Source organism: Hippocampus zosterae, chromosome 4 (assembly GCF_025434085.1).
Source record: "Hippocampus zosterae strain Florida chromosome 4, ASM2543408v3, whole genome shotgun sequence".
Lineage (NCBI taxonomy): Eukaryota > Metazoa > Chordata > Actinopteri > Syngnathiformes > Syngnathidae > Hippocampus > Hippocampus zosterae.
The window spans coordinates 28,061,800-28,077,071 of record NC_067454.1 but is presented as its reverse complement, the minus strand read 5'-3'; the positions used below and the strand labels follow the sequence as shown (position 1 = coordinate 28,077,071).

At 40.7% G+C, this 15,272-nt stretch overlaps 2 protein-coding genes and 1 long non-coding RNA gene across 3 annotated transcripts in view; 1 reads left to right on the top strand and 2 right to left on the bottom strand.

The window, feature by feature from the left end:
• mex3b (mex-3 RNA binding family member B) overlaps positions 1 to 15,272 on the top strand; it is a 286,203-nt gene that overhangs the window by 245,586 nt on the left and 25,345 nt on the right. The window lies entirely within an intron of this gene.
• cemip (cell migration inducing hyaluronidase 1) overlaps positions 1,557 to 15,272 on the bottom strand; it is a 162,005-nt gene continuing 148,289 nt past the window's right edge. The window contains exons 24-29 of the mRNA XM_052063842.1: positions 10,908 to 11,093; positions 9,426 to 9,630; positions 8,954 to 9,040; positions 5,248 to 5,405; positions 4,630 to 4,730; positions 1,557 to 3,444 (exon numbers count right to left, since the gene is read on the bottom strand). Of these exons, the coding sequence (XP_051919802.1) occupies positions 3,317 to 3,444; positions 4,630 to 4,730; positions 5,248 to 5,405; positions 8,954 to 9,040; positions 9,426 to 9,630; positions 10,908 to 11,093 (865 nt within the window). The 3' untranslated portion in view covers positions 1,557 to 3,316. The remainder of the gene's footprint in view (positions 3,445 to 4,629; positions 4,731 to 5,247; positions 5,406 to 8,953; positions 9,041 to 9,425; positions 9,631 to 10,907; positions 11,094 to 15,272) is intronic.
• Positions 13,079 to 14,092, bottom strand: LOC127599847 (uncharacterized). Its single transcript, XR_007962197.1, has 2 exons — positions 13,722 to 14,092; positions 13,079 to 13,353 (listed from the first exon to the last, which is right to left on the bottom strand). It is a non-coding gene; the product is annotated as an uncharacterized LOC127599847 (long non-coding RNA).

The window sequence follows — 15,272 nt, the reverse complement described above, 5'->3', positions numbered from 1 at the left end:
CGCGGTGGAAAGTGGAAAGGTGAGAAAATTGAAAATCTGGACTCATTTCAATTTAATTGATAGTTCAAAGGCAGCATGTAGACTGTGCAAGGTTAAAATATACCATAGATCAGGCTCCACAAATAACCTGCACAGGCACATCAGAAATGTCCACCCATCGGTACAATTTGAAGAGAAAAGACAAGCAAGGGAACTAGCTATTAATGAAGGTGCTAGTGTGTCTGCATTAACTGTTGCTGCTGCTGCAATGTCACAACTGCCTCGATGTACAACCCAGAGCTCTATGAGCCACTTTGTGCAAAAAGCTATAAAACCAGCAAAACAGAACACAATTGACGAGGAACTGGGTAAAATGATTGCAAGGGATTTTGTGTTGGCTGTGTGTTGTCGCAACATCTGTCCCCTCAGAGAATCTCTCCAAAACAGGGCAAATATTAACAGAGAGGAGAAACAGGATCGACCCCTCAAAGCTGAGGCACTTGGTTTTTCTTCATGCCAATCTTCGCTAAAGACAAGCTAAAACCTTTACCTGGATGCTGCTTTTTTCTTTTTGTTTTACAAATTTTAATTTATAATTTGTTGTGTGATATTCAAAGCTTACTTATATTTTACTGTAAATAGTTAAAAGCTTATAAATATACACATTCAGAGATTGGAACTTGTTGACGACCTTGTACTTTGTTTTCATTTTTGTAGCACTCCATGTTGAGTATGTTCAGAAGAATATAAATAAAGCCATATAAATAATAAATATATGATATAATGTCTATTTTTTTTGCATTAGTACTTAATTTTACACATAATATTACGTTATTTTTGGTATTAAATTAATATAAGCAACAACAAAAACTGAGGAGCCATTTGGGAGCTCTTTTTAGGGAGCCGATTCAAAAGACCTCTAAAAGACTCTCTAAAAGGAGCCGGAATTCCCATCACTAATGGACAGATTTACGTTGTTGAACGGAGTTAGCTTGACGCAGTGGGGTTGGGGGGTGGGTGGGGCGGGTAACTGAAAATTATTCTATTATCCTCCCTACAACACTGCGTTTCTCAAGCAGGAGCCACTCGCCTCTTGGTAACATCCTCGCTGAGGACCTGGTCGTCATGAACCCTCAGCAAAAAGTAGTTGATGAAAGTAAACTTTTTTTAATACTTAATTGGAGACGGTGTATTTACTTGTTAAATATGATATTTTTTAAATAATCTTCACAGAAGGATGCTTGGCCTGTACTGGAAAGTATACAGATACTTGTAGTTTTAAAACTTAATTTGTTCCAATTTAGTATGAAAAAAGTACATTTTATATCCTAGGCTATACTTATAAAATGTACTTCATTTCGTATTTTGACCCAAGCATTTTACAGACATATCGTTCAGACACGATTGAGAACCGTCATAAAGAGAATCTGTAAATGGAAGACCTCCTAAAAATTATGAATACTAAATTGCAAGTCCAGCGCTGTCCTGTCACTTTTTTTAGCCTACCCCAGTTTTGAAATGTTTCAATTGTTTCTTTGTTCTTGCCACTGTGAACAACCAGAAACCACTCAAACATGTCTTGTCAGCATGATTTATTTCTGTACAAAAGTCTCAAACATTAACTTTTTTATTTTTTCAGTTTACAAGCTCAAATCACGTGTACGACACATCCATTTTGTTGACAGTGAACAATTCCGATGCAGGAGGTTGAAAGGCGGCTCGGTAATCTCTACACGTGACATACCCACAGGACAGTTAACAAGCATCCAGCTCAGATGACGTGACGTCCCTTGCAGATTTAGATTGGTGAAGTCTGTACAATAAATAAGTATAAAGTATCTGTCATATCTGTGGTTTTCTAAAAACACATCAAACATATGAAACATAGAGTTACTCCTGCACCCCCCAAAAAAAGACCAGCTATTTCGGCAAAGGGAAGGGTCCATATTTGAACAGATGTTTCTGTTGGACTTTTAAACAAGAAAACGACCTCATAAAAACTCACAACTCATTTGGCATTTAGTGGATCATTGTGTTCTGGGCCTCTTGCTGGTTCAACAATAAAGTACAGACAGATGTTTCACAAACACGAGGTACAAGAACAACTACACAACCTGCTGTTGGATGCTAACAAGGAATATCGTTCCCCCCCTTCTCAATAATTTCCTTTAACATGGAGATTTAGCACCCTGTTTCGCCAGTACCTTTAACATTACTTTCATGGAGTGATGCAGATGACATACGCTTGACAGGCTCCCTTGATGATTTATTTTGTCCCGTCAGTTGTGCGCTCCAATCAGCCGATGCAGTAAATGTGTCACCAATCTGTATTCTCTCCTCAACGATTATGACCATTTTCTTTCTCGTAATATTTACGTGTTAATTTTTAGAATATACTTTAAAAAATACTTATGTTTGTCGGTAGTGCAGCAATGACAAAGTTCAAGTGCTCGAGTGTAATCAAATGTTACAAAAAAAAAAAAAAAGAGTACATTGGTTCCCAGGTTAAAGGGGTGTCTGTCTGACATGGTAACCCAGCGAAAAGTTGCCAACAAGAAACGCCAGCGATCAGGACGCAAACCTAGCAGATAAGTGCTTTTTAAATGAAAAGTACATAATCTAATGCAGAAATATTTTGTCTTTCTCCGTAAGCAATAGTCAGCTTGACAAAAATAAATGTGGATGGTTTCGTTCCAGCCATCAATTGAACTCTGCGGTTTTCCACCCGAAATGCGTGGCCACTGTCATCTGACCGGCTTCTTAAGCTTTCTCCCTTTTACTTTTCGCACAGCCAAACGGCTTTCAACTTGGACCTGCACGCCTCCTCTAACCTTGACTGTCCTCGGGTACACGTTTGCCGAAATGCAGGACGAACATGACGGGATATGAGATGATTCATCAGCTCATGTTTACACCAAACTACCCTATGTTACAGCCCAGGCGTTTTAACAGCAGGACTCAACGCGAGGCTAACGATATAATGACGAATGTGCTCATAATAGAACATATAGAAGTACAGCGTCACGACTTGCCCGTTCATGTATGAAGAGTGCGCCATGGTTCCGCAGGAGCAGAAGTAAAGCGGGACAATGTTGAGTTTAAAGCAGTGGTCGAGTCATCGTGGATGCTGCTTCTCCCTCTCAACACACCCACACACACAATTCCTCTTCAAAAATACACCAACTTGGACCTGGACCAACAAAGTCTGCATTCAATGCATATTGTAATATGTGAGTGTGTGTGTGTGTGTGCACTTTTTGTGTTTTTGTTTTGTTTTTTTTGTCATTATATTGCAGCCACATAGCCGATTTGTTGTCCTTCTCTTTCTGCCCGTCACTCATAGCTTCATCTTGTGGACCACTGGGATCGGCAGGACTTGGTGGATCTTGGCTCTGTCCGGGTCCACTTCCAGTCGAATCCAGTCAGGGTGGAACAAGCCCTTGAAGCCCACAAAGGCCAATTTATCTGCAGAAAGAAATCATTGGAGAGGGTTTGAGAACTGAGGATTGTTGCCTTCTCGTAGCAAGTTTCTTTTGGATTTGAATTTGTGTCGACTCTGGCCTGTTCGTGTGTATGAAGCTTGTTATGGTTTCTCCAGTCAAAGAGAAACCAATCAAACCCTGTCAAGGCTTCTCCGGTTACTTGACATCCTCTCTTCATCCAAAATACAAATGATTCTTGCTGCGAAACAGCGCATAAGTTTCAATTCTGTTTGTGGTTTATTCCTTAAGCAGGGTTGTTAAACTCATTTTTGTCGCGGGCCACATGGTAGTTTCCCCTTGGAGCGCCGCGATGACTGTGAATTTTGTTCAACCACCTCCACATATTACATACACAGAGAACAACAAATTGATGGATAACTTGTTTTGAAATCAGAAGTCAGTAATAATGGCTTGTTCAAACATTGTTATTATGGATTATATATGACAATTTGAAATTTTGGTTCAGACTTTAGCAAGCAGCATGGAAGTTGATATGCTTGATTTGCTTTCGCGGGCCACATAAAATGATGTGGTGGGCCATATGACATATGCCTTGATTTTGACACCTGTGCCTTACAGATTTTCCCTGCCTCTGTATGGTTCCAGACTAACTTTGTTTTGTTTTTGTTTTTGTTTTTTAATCCGGAACACAGTGGCCCCTAACCTGAAATTTTAGGAGCGCAACTAGACGATTTAGGGCCACAAATTGTCAAGTGTGTGTTAAGTGTGGAGCAGAAGATTGTCAGCAACAAAATCCAAAAATAGTAATTATGAAAAAAAATCTAGTTCTCTTGATTCAAATTTTAGTGGAAAATGCAGCACAGTCTGGAGCCCTGGTCTGTCTGGATGCATTTGGAGGTATTTATTTTTTTATTTTAATGTGTGGGGAGTGCCTTGGGATATCATGTTCTGAATTGGCGCAGTATAAATAAAATATACCTGGCTTGAATTGTGATGTCTATTCATCACCTGAGACATGTATGGGCAGTTGCTATGCTTTACTTACATTTCATTTTAAAAATGAATGCATGTATGCCGTTGCTCCGGTTTGGCTTTTTTTTAAAGTCAAAAGTGAAACAGCGCCATCTAACTGTACATTAGTTGACTGCTATTCTGGTGAACATGAAGGTCCCACTGAGAGAAATCCAATTTTGTGGTGAGAAATTACCTTTCAGAAGCTTGCTTGAATCTGCTCCAAGTCGCTCCAGTGCTTTGATCCATGGACCTCTCGTGACCAGACGGCCTTTTGATGTCAGGAGAACAACAGAACTGGAGAAATAATAATACTTTTTTAAAAAGTCTCTCAAATTTACCACATTCCCCAAAGTTTTCGAAGGAAAGTATTCATTTCACATCGAACATTTTTCACAAATCCAGCCATCCATATTCTGATCCGGTTTCTCCTCACAAGGATCGCGGGGTGTGCTGGAGCCTATCCCAGCTGTCTTTGGGCAGTAGGCGGGGGATACCCTGAACCGGTTGCCAGCCAATCACAGGGCACACAGAGACAAACAACCATCCGCGCTCACACCGAAGGACAACATTTGAGTGTTCAATCAGCCTGCCATGCATGTTTTTGGAATGTGGGAGGAAACCTTAGTACTTGGAGAAAACCCACACAGGCACAGGGAGAACATGAAAACTCCACACAGAGAGGATGGAGCCGGGATTGAACCCGTGACTTCTGCACTGAGAGGTGCTAACCAGTTGCCATTTTTTTCACAAATCAAATGTTATTCAGTTTTCTGTTTTGCTGTTGCTGGGGTCTTTCCAAACCCGATCTTACCCATCTTTCAGTCCACTGATGTAGTTGTTTATCTGCGCGGGGACACCTTGAAGGATTGAGTTCCGGAAGCCTTTGCTGTCCACCACCTTCCCGTCATGCCCATCGATGACGGTTAGCTGCACGCCATCTTCAGGTTGGTACAATTTTCTGCCATTCACCTGTCATTGGCAAGTCCGTCAACTGTTTCAAGTGCTGCGACACATGTCTAGCAAATATTTGTGAATAAATTATGATAATTAAGAAATTAAATTAAGAAATGGAAAAAGGAAAAAGTCTTACCGGGTGGAAATTCCTCATGTAGTTGTGAATTTCCACCTGGTAAGACTTTTTCCTTTTTCCATTTCTTAACGACCTTCTGTATTAAGATAAGATATCCTTTATTCGTAAATTCGTCCCACACTGGGGAAATTTACGAATAAAGCATATCTTATCTTAATACAGAAGGTCGTTAAGAAATGGAAAAAGGAAAAAGTCTTACCAGGTGGAAATTCACAACTACATGAGGCAAATTTGACCTGCGTAAACGCACGTGTATGAAGGTTCCATACGATTTTATCTACCCCGTGAAGTCATTGAAGTTACAGGAGAGCAGTCAAGCTACTAAGCCGTGAATAATTCCTCAGATATTGTAGGTCTGGTTGGATTTTTTCCTCCACTGCCGCTACTTAACATTTGAAGACACCAAAATACCGGTGCGCGTCCAGAGTCGCCGCCGACACCCGCCGAAACCCGCCGAAACCCGACACCCTCGCACCGAAATGCCCTCGCGCGGGGCACCTGTTTTATGGGGTTCCCTGGTAGACTTTGAATCTAGAAAAATCAATTTCATCGGGGCCAATTTTTAGCGGGGTGTGGGCAAAAGGCCTTCAGTGTGATGAGCCGACAGAGTTGTCTTTTGAGCGAGGCACCTGAAACTCCCTGAATGGTTGGTACGCTTTTCATAAAGATTCATGCAAAATTCATTTTGCATGAATTCATGACTCATGCAAAATTCACTTGGATTAATCACTAACACTGAGGCCCAATTTAAGAAAGGCCCAGGCTATGTGGGTGTACAAAGCCACTCCTTTTGTTGTCAAAGTCATTAAATGACGGATCTTATTTATGGGACATTTCCTGTTCTGGTCATATTTACATGTCATGATTCTGTTTTTGTCTTTGTACAGCACAGCCACGTTTGGGTTTTAAAGATGCAATATTTGTTGTAACGCTTCATTGAAGAATGTCTGCGAGGTTGAAAATGCGGATTTTTATTTAATTCTACCACTTTTTATCTGTCCATTCATTGATCCATCCATCTATCCATCTATTTATGAGTCATCCAGTGCTATGAAAAAGTATTTGCTGATTGTGTTGTTAGCATATTTATCACACACACAATTTCAGTTTATCCAACCAATTTAATTGTCACGCAGAGACAACCCAAGAAAGTACAAAATGCAGTTTCTAAATGATAATTTCCTTTACCAAAGGGGGTAAAAAAATCAAACATATCTGACTCTCTGTGAAAAAGTAATCGCCCCACGTTAAATCACAAATTAACGATGACTAATGACAGTTTTGGGAAAGAGTTCGATTTTACAGGTCATACCCATCCTGACTATCACCACTTTTGTTGAATCAAGAAATCACATAAATACAATCTGTCAGACAAAGCGAGGGAGGCTACAAGATCTCAAGAAACAAATGCATCATGTCACGATCCAAAGAAATTCAAGAAGAAATTAGGAAGTAAAATTAAAGTTATTGAAATCTATGAGTCTGGAAAAGGTTAAAAAGCCATTTCTAAGACTGTGGGGCTTCAGTGAACCACTGTCAGAGCCATTTCCCACAAATGGAGAAAACCGGGAAAAGTGGCAAACATTCCAAGAAGTGGTCGACCAGCTAAAATTGCTCCAAGAGTAAGACGACAATGTTTTCAGGAGGTCACAAAAGAATCGAGAACAACATCTAAAGAACTACAGACCTTGCTGTCTTCAGTTCAGGTCAGTGTTCATGAGTCGACCATAAGAAAGACACAGGCCAAAAATGGCATCCAGGAGAAAGTTCCCAGGCAAAAATCACTGCTGTCCAAATAGAACGCAAAGCCTCATCTCACATTAGCCATAAGAAATCTTGATGATCCTCAAGACTTTGGGAAAAACATTCTGTGGAACGATGAATCAAAAATGGAATTTTTTGGAGGATGTGTAGCCCATTAGGTCTGGGCTGAAAAAAATGGCACAGCATCTAATAAAAAGAACATTATGCCAACAGTGAAGCATGGCGGTGGAAGTGTCATGGTCTGGGGCTGCTTTGGGGACAGGACAACTTGACATGATTGATGGGACAATAAATGTTGCTGTCTAAAAACAACACATCAGCAAGTCCACCTCTGAATGGCAAAAATAAATAAATAAAATTAGGTTTTGGAGTGGCATTTAGAAACTGCAATTTGCATTTCATTGGGTTGTCTTTGTGTGATATTAAAACTGGGCTGATGAACTGAAACCTTTATGTGATAAATATGCAAAGAACCCAGAAATCGGAAGGGGGCAAATAATTTTCCACTGCACTGCAGCTGGTTGTTTACCTACTTTGGACAAGTGCAGTGAAGGGAAAACGAATTGGGAACTCTGCATCCACTGTAGGAAATCATTGTTTGTCAGGAGCAGTATTTTCATCGATTCCCCTGTACATTCACTGTATGGCTGAAAACACCCAACTTGATTGAAACGAATTAAAACGATTAAAGAAGCAGGTGTCAGACACAGAACCAGGTACATTGTTCAACTCCTGGGTTATTTTATGTGCGCCTCTTTTCGCTTCCGCTGGTCCGTCAAGGGCAATCGCACAGGTTGTGATAATTGGCTGCTACTGGTAAAAGGGCACGCAAGTGGGCATGTTTCGCGGAGAGGAAATGTTTGTTAGTGTTAGAATAGAAAAAGTCAATGTTGTCATGTTTTCAACTTTCATCTTGTTACATGCTTGATTGACCTCGAAATGCTTGTGTTCAGAGCATCTTGCACACAATGGAAGCATAGAGAGATCAAGGGACCCGAGCAGATGGTACCTCAGAGAGAAAGATTTAACCAATGACCCAATGGGGCTGTCCAGAGGTGTGTCATGTTAATGAAGATGGGAGTGTTTTTCTGATATATTCCTTGTAATGTGTAATAGTCAATAAAAAGGCCGGCAGAGGTTGCAGAGGTCGGGTGACAGTGGGAAGCACACACTGAGTGGCTTCGTGGAGAACTGCACCTCCTGCCGGCAGCGAAAGTCGATCTGTTCCTGCGTCAAGCCTTTGTCAACGGTCCGAGTGAACATCTCAGACAGTTAGCCAGCGGCCGCTTGTGTGTGGAAGATGTGTGTTCAATCGCCGTTACCTGGCCTATAAAAAACTTGATACTGAGTGGGGATAAGCGGGTAAAGTCTTGGATATTGATAAGATAAGATATGCTTTATTTGTCCCACAATGGGGGAATTTGTTGTTGTCTTTTTTTGGTTTGTTTGTGTATGTGGTTTACTTATCCATCATCACTAATGTTTATTTTTTGCTTAGGGTTCAATTAGCCAGTTGCACATTCTAGTGGTCTAGCTTGTAAGCAGGTGAACTAAAACGCCGTGCATAGCTGAACAGGCATGACAATTGCAGTGAATGCACATCTTAAGTTGGGGCAGTGAGGGCACTCTCCAACACCAAGGACTGGCTGAAAAAAATGATTACCTCAGAAAAGGCAAAGTCCTCCTTGATGTGGAAGAACCGAGTGTTATAGGACTCCAGTTTGACTTCCAGTAAGTGCTCTGGTGAATGCTGAAACAAACAAAAGAAAAATATTCTGAAACAATTTAGACATTTGGGAGAGATCCAGTCGCCTCAATGAGACAGCAAATAGTGAAAGTGGATATCAGTATTTCTTTGAAAAAACTCACCAAGATCAAGTAACTAAGATCATACATTAACATTATCTTCTGCTTTTATGTCCTCTAATTTGAGTCTTTACTTTGTTTGAAAGAAACAAGAGCACTCGTTTAGTCACAGTCTCTATGACAAACTCAGTCCACGTTAATGATCAACTTGAGTTTGCTAAACCACAGTGAGCAAAGCAAACATGTTCATGATCAGACTTTCCAAAATATATCACAACTTGAACATTTCAATACTTTTGAGCTTGAATTAGATTCTTTCCATCTCTCACCAGTCTGTCATTTGGGATCTTTTTGGGCATCGGTATGTCTACGACAGGCAGCTCAGCGTGTCTTGGGTATGCCCGAGCCATACAATTGCTGGGTGGACTGCCTTTAGGGATGACAGCTGTTATCTTTATCCTCTCACATCCTTTAAGGGAGCAGAAGGCAAATTTCTCCCTGTCATTATGAGCCTGAACCTTCAAGAACAGCAGCCTGCAACACACACACCACAGTTTGACCATTTCATAACACAGGAACACCGTTGGTTTGTTTTGAGGTATTGACATGTGATTGAAAACAATGGCCATTCTGTAACTGTGGCTATTTTCTGGCATACAAATGCTACTCCAATTTAATGCATTCATGAATGAATGAATGAATACAAATACCTCGGGCAAAAGAGTTACACAGATTTTTCCATGATGCAAAAATAAAACTATTCTAGTTTTTTCAATTAGTGACTTCCATAGCTGGTTAACGCGCGCTGCTAACATTGACAACATGGCGAGAAAAGGGTGGACACCGTTTTGTCAGCCATTTGGAAATGATTGAGGTTTGAATCTTTTTATGAATTTATTGCTGTTCAGGTGTCAAACATTTGAAATGTTGAAATGGGATTGTGTGTTTCTATCAAATTTTGAATATTCTAATTTTTTTTTCTTCTTAATGAAAGAGGGGGGAGTTGATGAAAATCGGAAATGGTAAATGAACTGCACTTACATAGCGCTTCATCTCCATCATTTAGTTCCTGAAGCACTTCACATTCACCCATTGACAAACACATTCATACACCAATGGGAGGCTGCTGCCATGGGGGGGGGGGGGGGGGGGGCGCTGCCAGGTCCACTGGTAGCCAATTTGGGTTCAGTGTCTTTGACATGGTCTCACGGTTTGAGAAGCGAACATGTATTTTAGGGCCACAGCCTTATGAATACATGCATAACAAGAAACACAACACACTTGCTTGCATCATGGAAATAATACATTATATTTGATGAGTTCTAGTTTCCATCTTTTGGTAATTTGCAACGTAAGAAATGTCAAATATTGTCTTTCAGTTATTGCGTATCACATCTTCATCACGGTTCAGGCTTGCATGATAACAAAATCCAAAGTCAAAACTGATTTTACCACCTTAAACAGGTTGAGTGAACGCTGGCGCGTTTTGGCTGCCGCTGCTCAACCCGTATTGTTTTGTGTTTTTTGTTATTGTAAAGTGTCCTTGGGTGTCTTGAAAGGCGCTTATAAATAAAATGTATTGTTATTAATACTCATTTGTCAGCTGTGTACTCATAAGATTAAAATGTCTTTCTTTGTAGCACCTTTTTTCCCTTTTATAGTTGTAATTTAGTTTGGTGCATTGTTGTGGAAAGCATCATTTGTTCCACAACATTCATTTTCCTAAAAAGTACCGGTACTGCATTTTTAGCATCTCATAACAAAAAAGACATTTTAACATATTTGTGTGTGTGTCTTTCTATCTGTCTGACCCTGTGTCTTCCTCCCAGTAGTAATAGCTTCTGGTCAGGTGTGAGTGGTTGATCTTCTCCCTCTGCATGGTTCTCATGAAGACTCCTGTCTTGCGGGTCTGTTTGGTCAGGCGATTGTGAATGTCTGAGATGACAACAAAGGTGGTTCCTTGTGGGTAGCACACGCCCACATTGATCCAGTCTTTTCTGTCAAAAAATAAATACATAAACCATTGAGATTTAGAGAAATCCAAGGGAGTTGTCTTTTGTCATTACTTAAATAATAATCTCTGATAAATACACTAAGTGGCTGCAAACAATTTGTTGTTATATTACAAATGAGCATGAAATATAATGGCCAAGGGCCAAGCCAACATACTAACCCCAACTTTGTCTTCATTATTTTTTATTGTGTTTGTGTGTGGTTTAAAAAAAGCATGTTGTCTTGTTTCACTACATTGTTCCATGCATAGATATGGTATGTAATATTATAATTAGGGAATACAAATTTTAAACCTAAATATAAGCGGTCGTCAAAGCACTTTTCAAAACTCTAACCTTAATTTTCTGCACCAATTGCGAGCTCACTAGCCGCTCCTAGTCAGGACTTCTAAATACTGTATACTGAATAGCTGGGTGGGCAGTGATAAATAATGATACAGTGATGACAATATGTACAAATATGAAACTGTAGATTTACACATGATCAGGCCAAATCGTCACCACACCCCCTTCAACATATATATTTATAGATTTTAAAATGGTATGCGTGACCGATGATCGTGATCTTGCTACACTTAACACACTACTAAAGTGGGTCACTGCCCCATTGTGCCAGGTCTCTTACAAATGTAGCCAGTGTGAGTTCCTTTTCACAAACTCTTGGATCTATTATATTTTTCTGTTTCATCCATGTAGGGATCTGTTATGGCTGTTGGTTATTACGGTATGTGTGTGCGCGCATGCGTGCGAGCCTCTGTGTATGCATGCACGTGCGGGAGGTTGATGGTTCGATCACGGGAGGTTGGCTGCTTGAAAAGTAGATCTTTGGTCAAAAAAAGTTGGACATCCACGGTCTAGGGATTTTTTTTTCTCTGACAAATATCAGAATTGGTATGAGCCTAAAAGAATCATGGCGGTGGAGCCCTAGTCATCAGTCGGTCACTGCGCCGCCCACCCAAAAAATCCAATTGAAGTGGACTTTGTGCGCCTCATAGGATAAGCCAATGACAAAAGGGTCATAGGTGAGGGCCAGACAAAGCACAGCTCAAAACATGTTTTGATGAAAAACAAAAACGGATCACTTTGTGTGGCTGCGGGTCACCTGAGCCCCCTTTGGAGCCAGGCCTGGAGATGTGGCACAGTGGTGCGTTTGGTAGCCAGGCCCTATGGCCCCGTACAGAAGCTGGCTCAAGGTGATGAACACCACTTCTATGGCAGGGAAGGAGCATGAGTGAGACTCCCTACTAGTCAAACTCGGCTTGGGCTCTGATGTGGGAAATTGAGGGACGGATCTGTACCATGTGGACTCTGCATGAGTTCTGTTGTGTGGAAGAGGGAAGTCATCTGAAGGAAAAAGCTATGGATTTACCAGTCAATCTACGCGTATTCCCATCCTCATCCATAATCGTGAGCTGTGAATTGTGACCAAATGAACAAAATCACAGATACCAGCAGCAGAACATTTCTGTCTGAGGATGGGAAGCTCGGTCATCCGGGAAGTGCTTAAATGGCAGCCAATTTTATGGATTAAAAAAAATATACACAGTATATCTCGAGGTAACTTTATAAAAGTGCTCAACATTATGTAAATCATAAATACACTTGACCACACCCATGATACAAAGCTGTTTTGGTGAGCTGAATATGTTGTTAATATATTGGCCACAAGATGCTGCCAAAGCTCTAACTGTTTCTCAATTGGCATTTGTATCTGTTCTTCAGACCTTGTGATCTCAGGAAAGTTCCTCAGTCCCTGCCCAAGTACTGTTGCGTTTGAAAGTACGAATAAACCAAGTATGCACTGAATGCCCGGATGTTGTTCTTGTCAGGTAGCTTAAACCAAGGACACATCGGTTGGATCCTTGTGAAGGCCATAACAAAAGCGCAGCCATTTAAAAAAAAACAGAGACTCTCCTTCTTAGGAAGAATGTTCTCAATGTTCCACATTCATGACTGTACTTTAAAAAAAAAAATCATATCCTCGAAATTTCTCGAAAGACCAAGGTCACGCTGGCAGCATGGTGGTTGAGTGCTTAGCACATCCGCAGTCAGCTGGGATAGGCTCCAGAACACCTGAGACCCTAAGCGGCTTGGATAAGGAGGGATTGACCAAGTGCACACCAAATAAGACTCGGTCAACACTTTCCGAATACAGTGTATCCCCACAGACACATTTTTCAGACTTAAGAGTTTGCCAGTGATGTTACTTTGACGCACCCTATTTTACATTGTTTCCAATGCTAATCTCATAAATTTGATCAACCGCAAATAGAAGATTTTCCGCACTACAAGGCACACCTAAAAGCATTACATTTTCCCAAACGCCGTTAGTACTCCCTGTAGTCCGAAGCACCATATATGTGGCGTCACTGTCTCTCTACATTCCCCATTGACTTGTTTCCCTGTTTGTGTTCCTATCTAACGTTGATTATTAGCAGGAACCTGTTACTACCGAAATGGTTCTGCCCAACACTAATTGAAATGTGCATTCGTCAACACACACTCAAACAGACAACTACTTTGTGAGCTCTACACAGCCATTATGAAACGAAGATAACACCAAAAGCATAGTTAATTACTGACTAAACGAAGGAAGAAGGAGACAAACAAGACTTCTTAGGATATTTAACCACTTGTGGATGTGAGCCCACGAGGTTTGCCTGCCTTTTTGTTGAAGCGTCTTCATAACTTTAGTCTTTCATTTCTTGTTTTATAATACCATTTGTATTTATAAGTTTAATGTATATGTTTGTGACCAGTTCTGCATGGCTTTGCTCTATATAAATAAAGCTGTATTCAATTGTATTGTATTCCCTTTAGCATAGCTCCATCTTGTGGATGCATAGCACAACCGCATCCACTATTGTAGCTTCTATTCCTGTAATGCAGTGTACCTATGAATAACATCTTTGAAATAAGCTATTCATTGAAGGTACACTTTATAATCCGAAGCGCCTTATTGTCTAGAAAATACGGTACCTCATAACTGTCACGTCGCGTGCCCGCCAGCAGGTGGCGGGTTTTTTCCTCCGCCTGTTCTGCACACCTGTTCGTAATTTCGGGCTAATTACCCTCCTTTATTAAGAGACTCCGGCAGTCCTCTCACTGCCGGAGAATTCCTTACCGTGCCATTGCTCTCTCTCGCTACTTTCGTCGTTCGATAATTCTCGCTGCCCTTTTGCCTTACGGCCACTACCATCGTTTATTCGCGTTGCGACCAAATTGTTATTGCTCTAGTTCTCCGATCTCTGTACTTCCTCGCTCTTTATTGTTTCGCGAGCGTTTTCGGTTCTCTTCCTTATTTCCTGGTCCTTATTTGACCAGCGTTTTCTGTTACCGTTTTTCCCTGTCGGGCTCTTTCTGTTCATTATTAAAACCCTTTTTGTTTCTTACAAGATCTTTTCGTGTCTGCCTTTTCCTGGGATCCACCTCGTTTTTTCTGTTGTGCACGAGGCGATTTCTCATCGCCTCGGGCTCAACGTGACAATAACTGTGATATATTTGTTCCTTGCAACACATAAAAATAACAACTCATGTTGTGTTTGTTCATTCTCGCCTATTCCGGTTAATTAGTTTTGGCACCTATTTAAAAAATGCTGTACAGCAATAATAGTTATTGATTTTGCTTTATTTGCTCTACATTCATATTACCGGTACATTATAATCTACTCAAAAAATAATGAAGGTAACACTTGGAGTTACATTGTGGTTTAAGTGTTCCTTTTATTTTTTGAGCAGTATATTTCTACATTACATAGATTTACTGAAAGGAGGGTTTCAAACACGACATCCACAATTTCCCAAGAAGTTATGAAATGTGGACTCGTCAGACCAGAGAACACTTTTCCATTTTGCATTAGTCCATCTTAGATGAGCTCAGGGCTAGAGAAGCCGGCGTTGTTGATAAATGGCCTTTGCTTTGTATTGTAGAGTTTTAAGTTGCACTTACAAAACCATATTCATTAATTTTGTTTTCTGAAGTGTTCCTTGTGGTGATGTCGTTTTCATATTGATATTGGATTTTGATGGCAGAGAGGGTTCGAAGGTCAAGGACGTTCAGTGTTGGTTTTTGGCCTTGCCGATTACAAGCAGTCATTTCTACAGATTCTCTGAACCTTTTGACAATATTATGGACCGTAAATAATGAAATCCCTAAATGCCTTG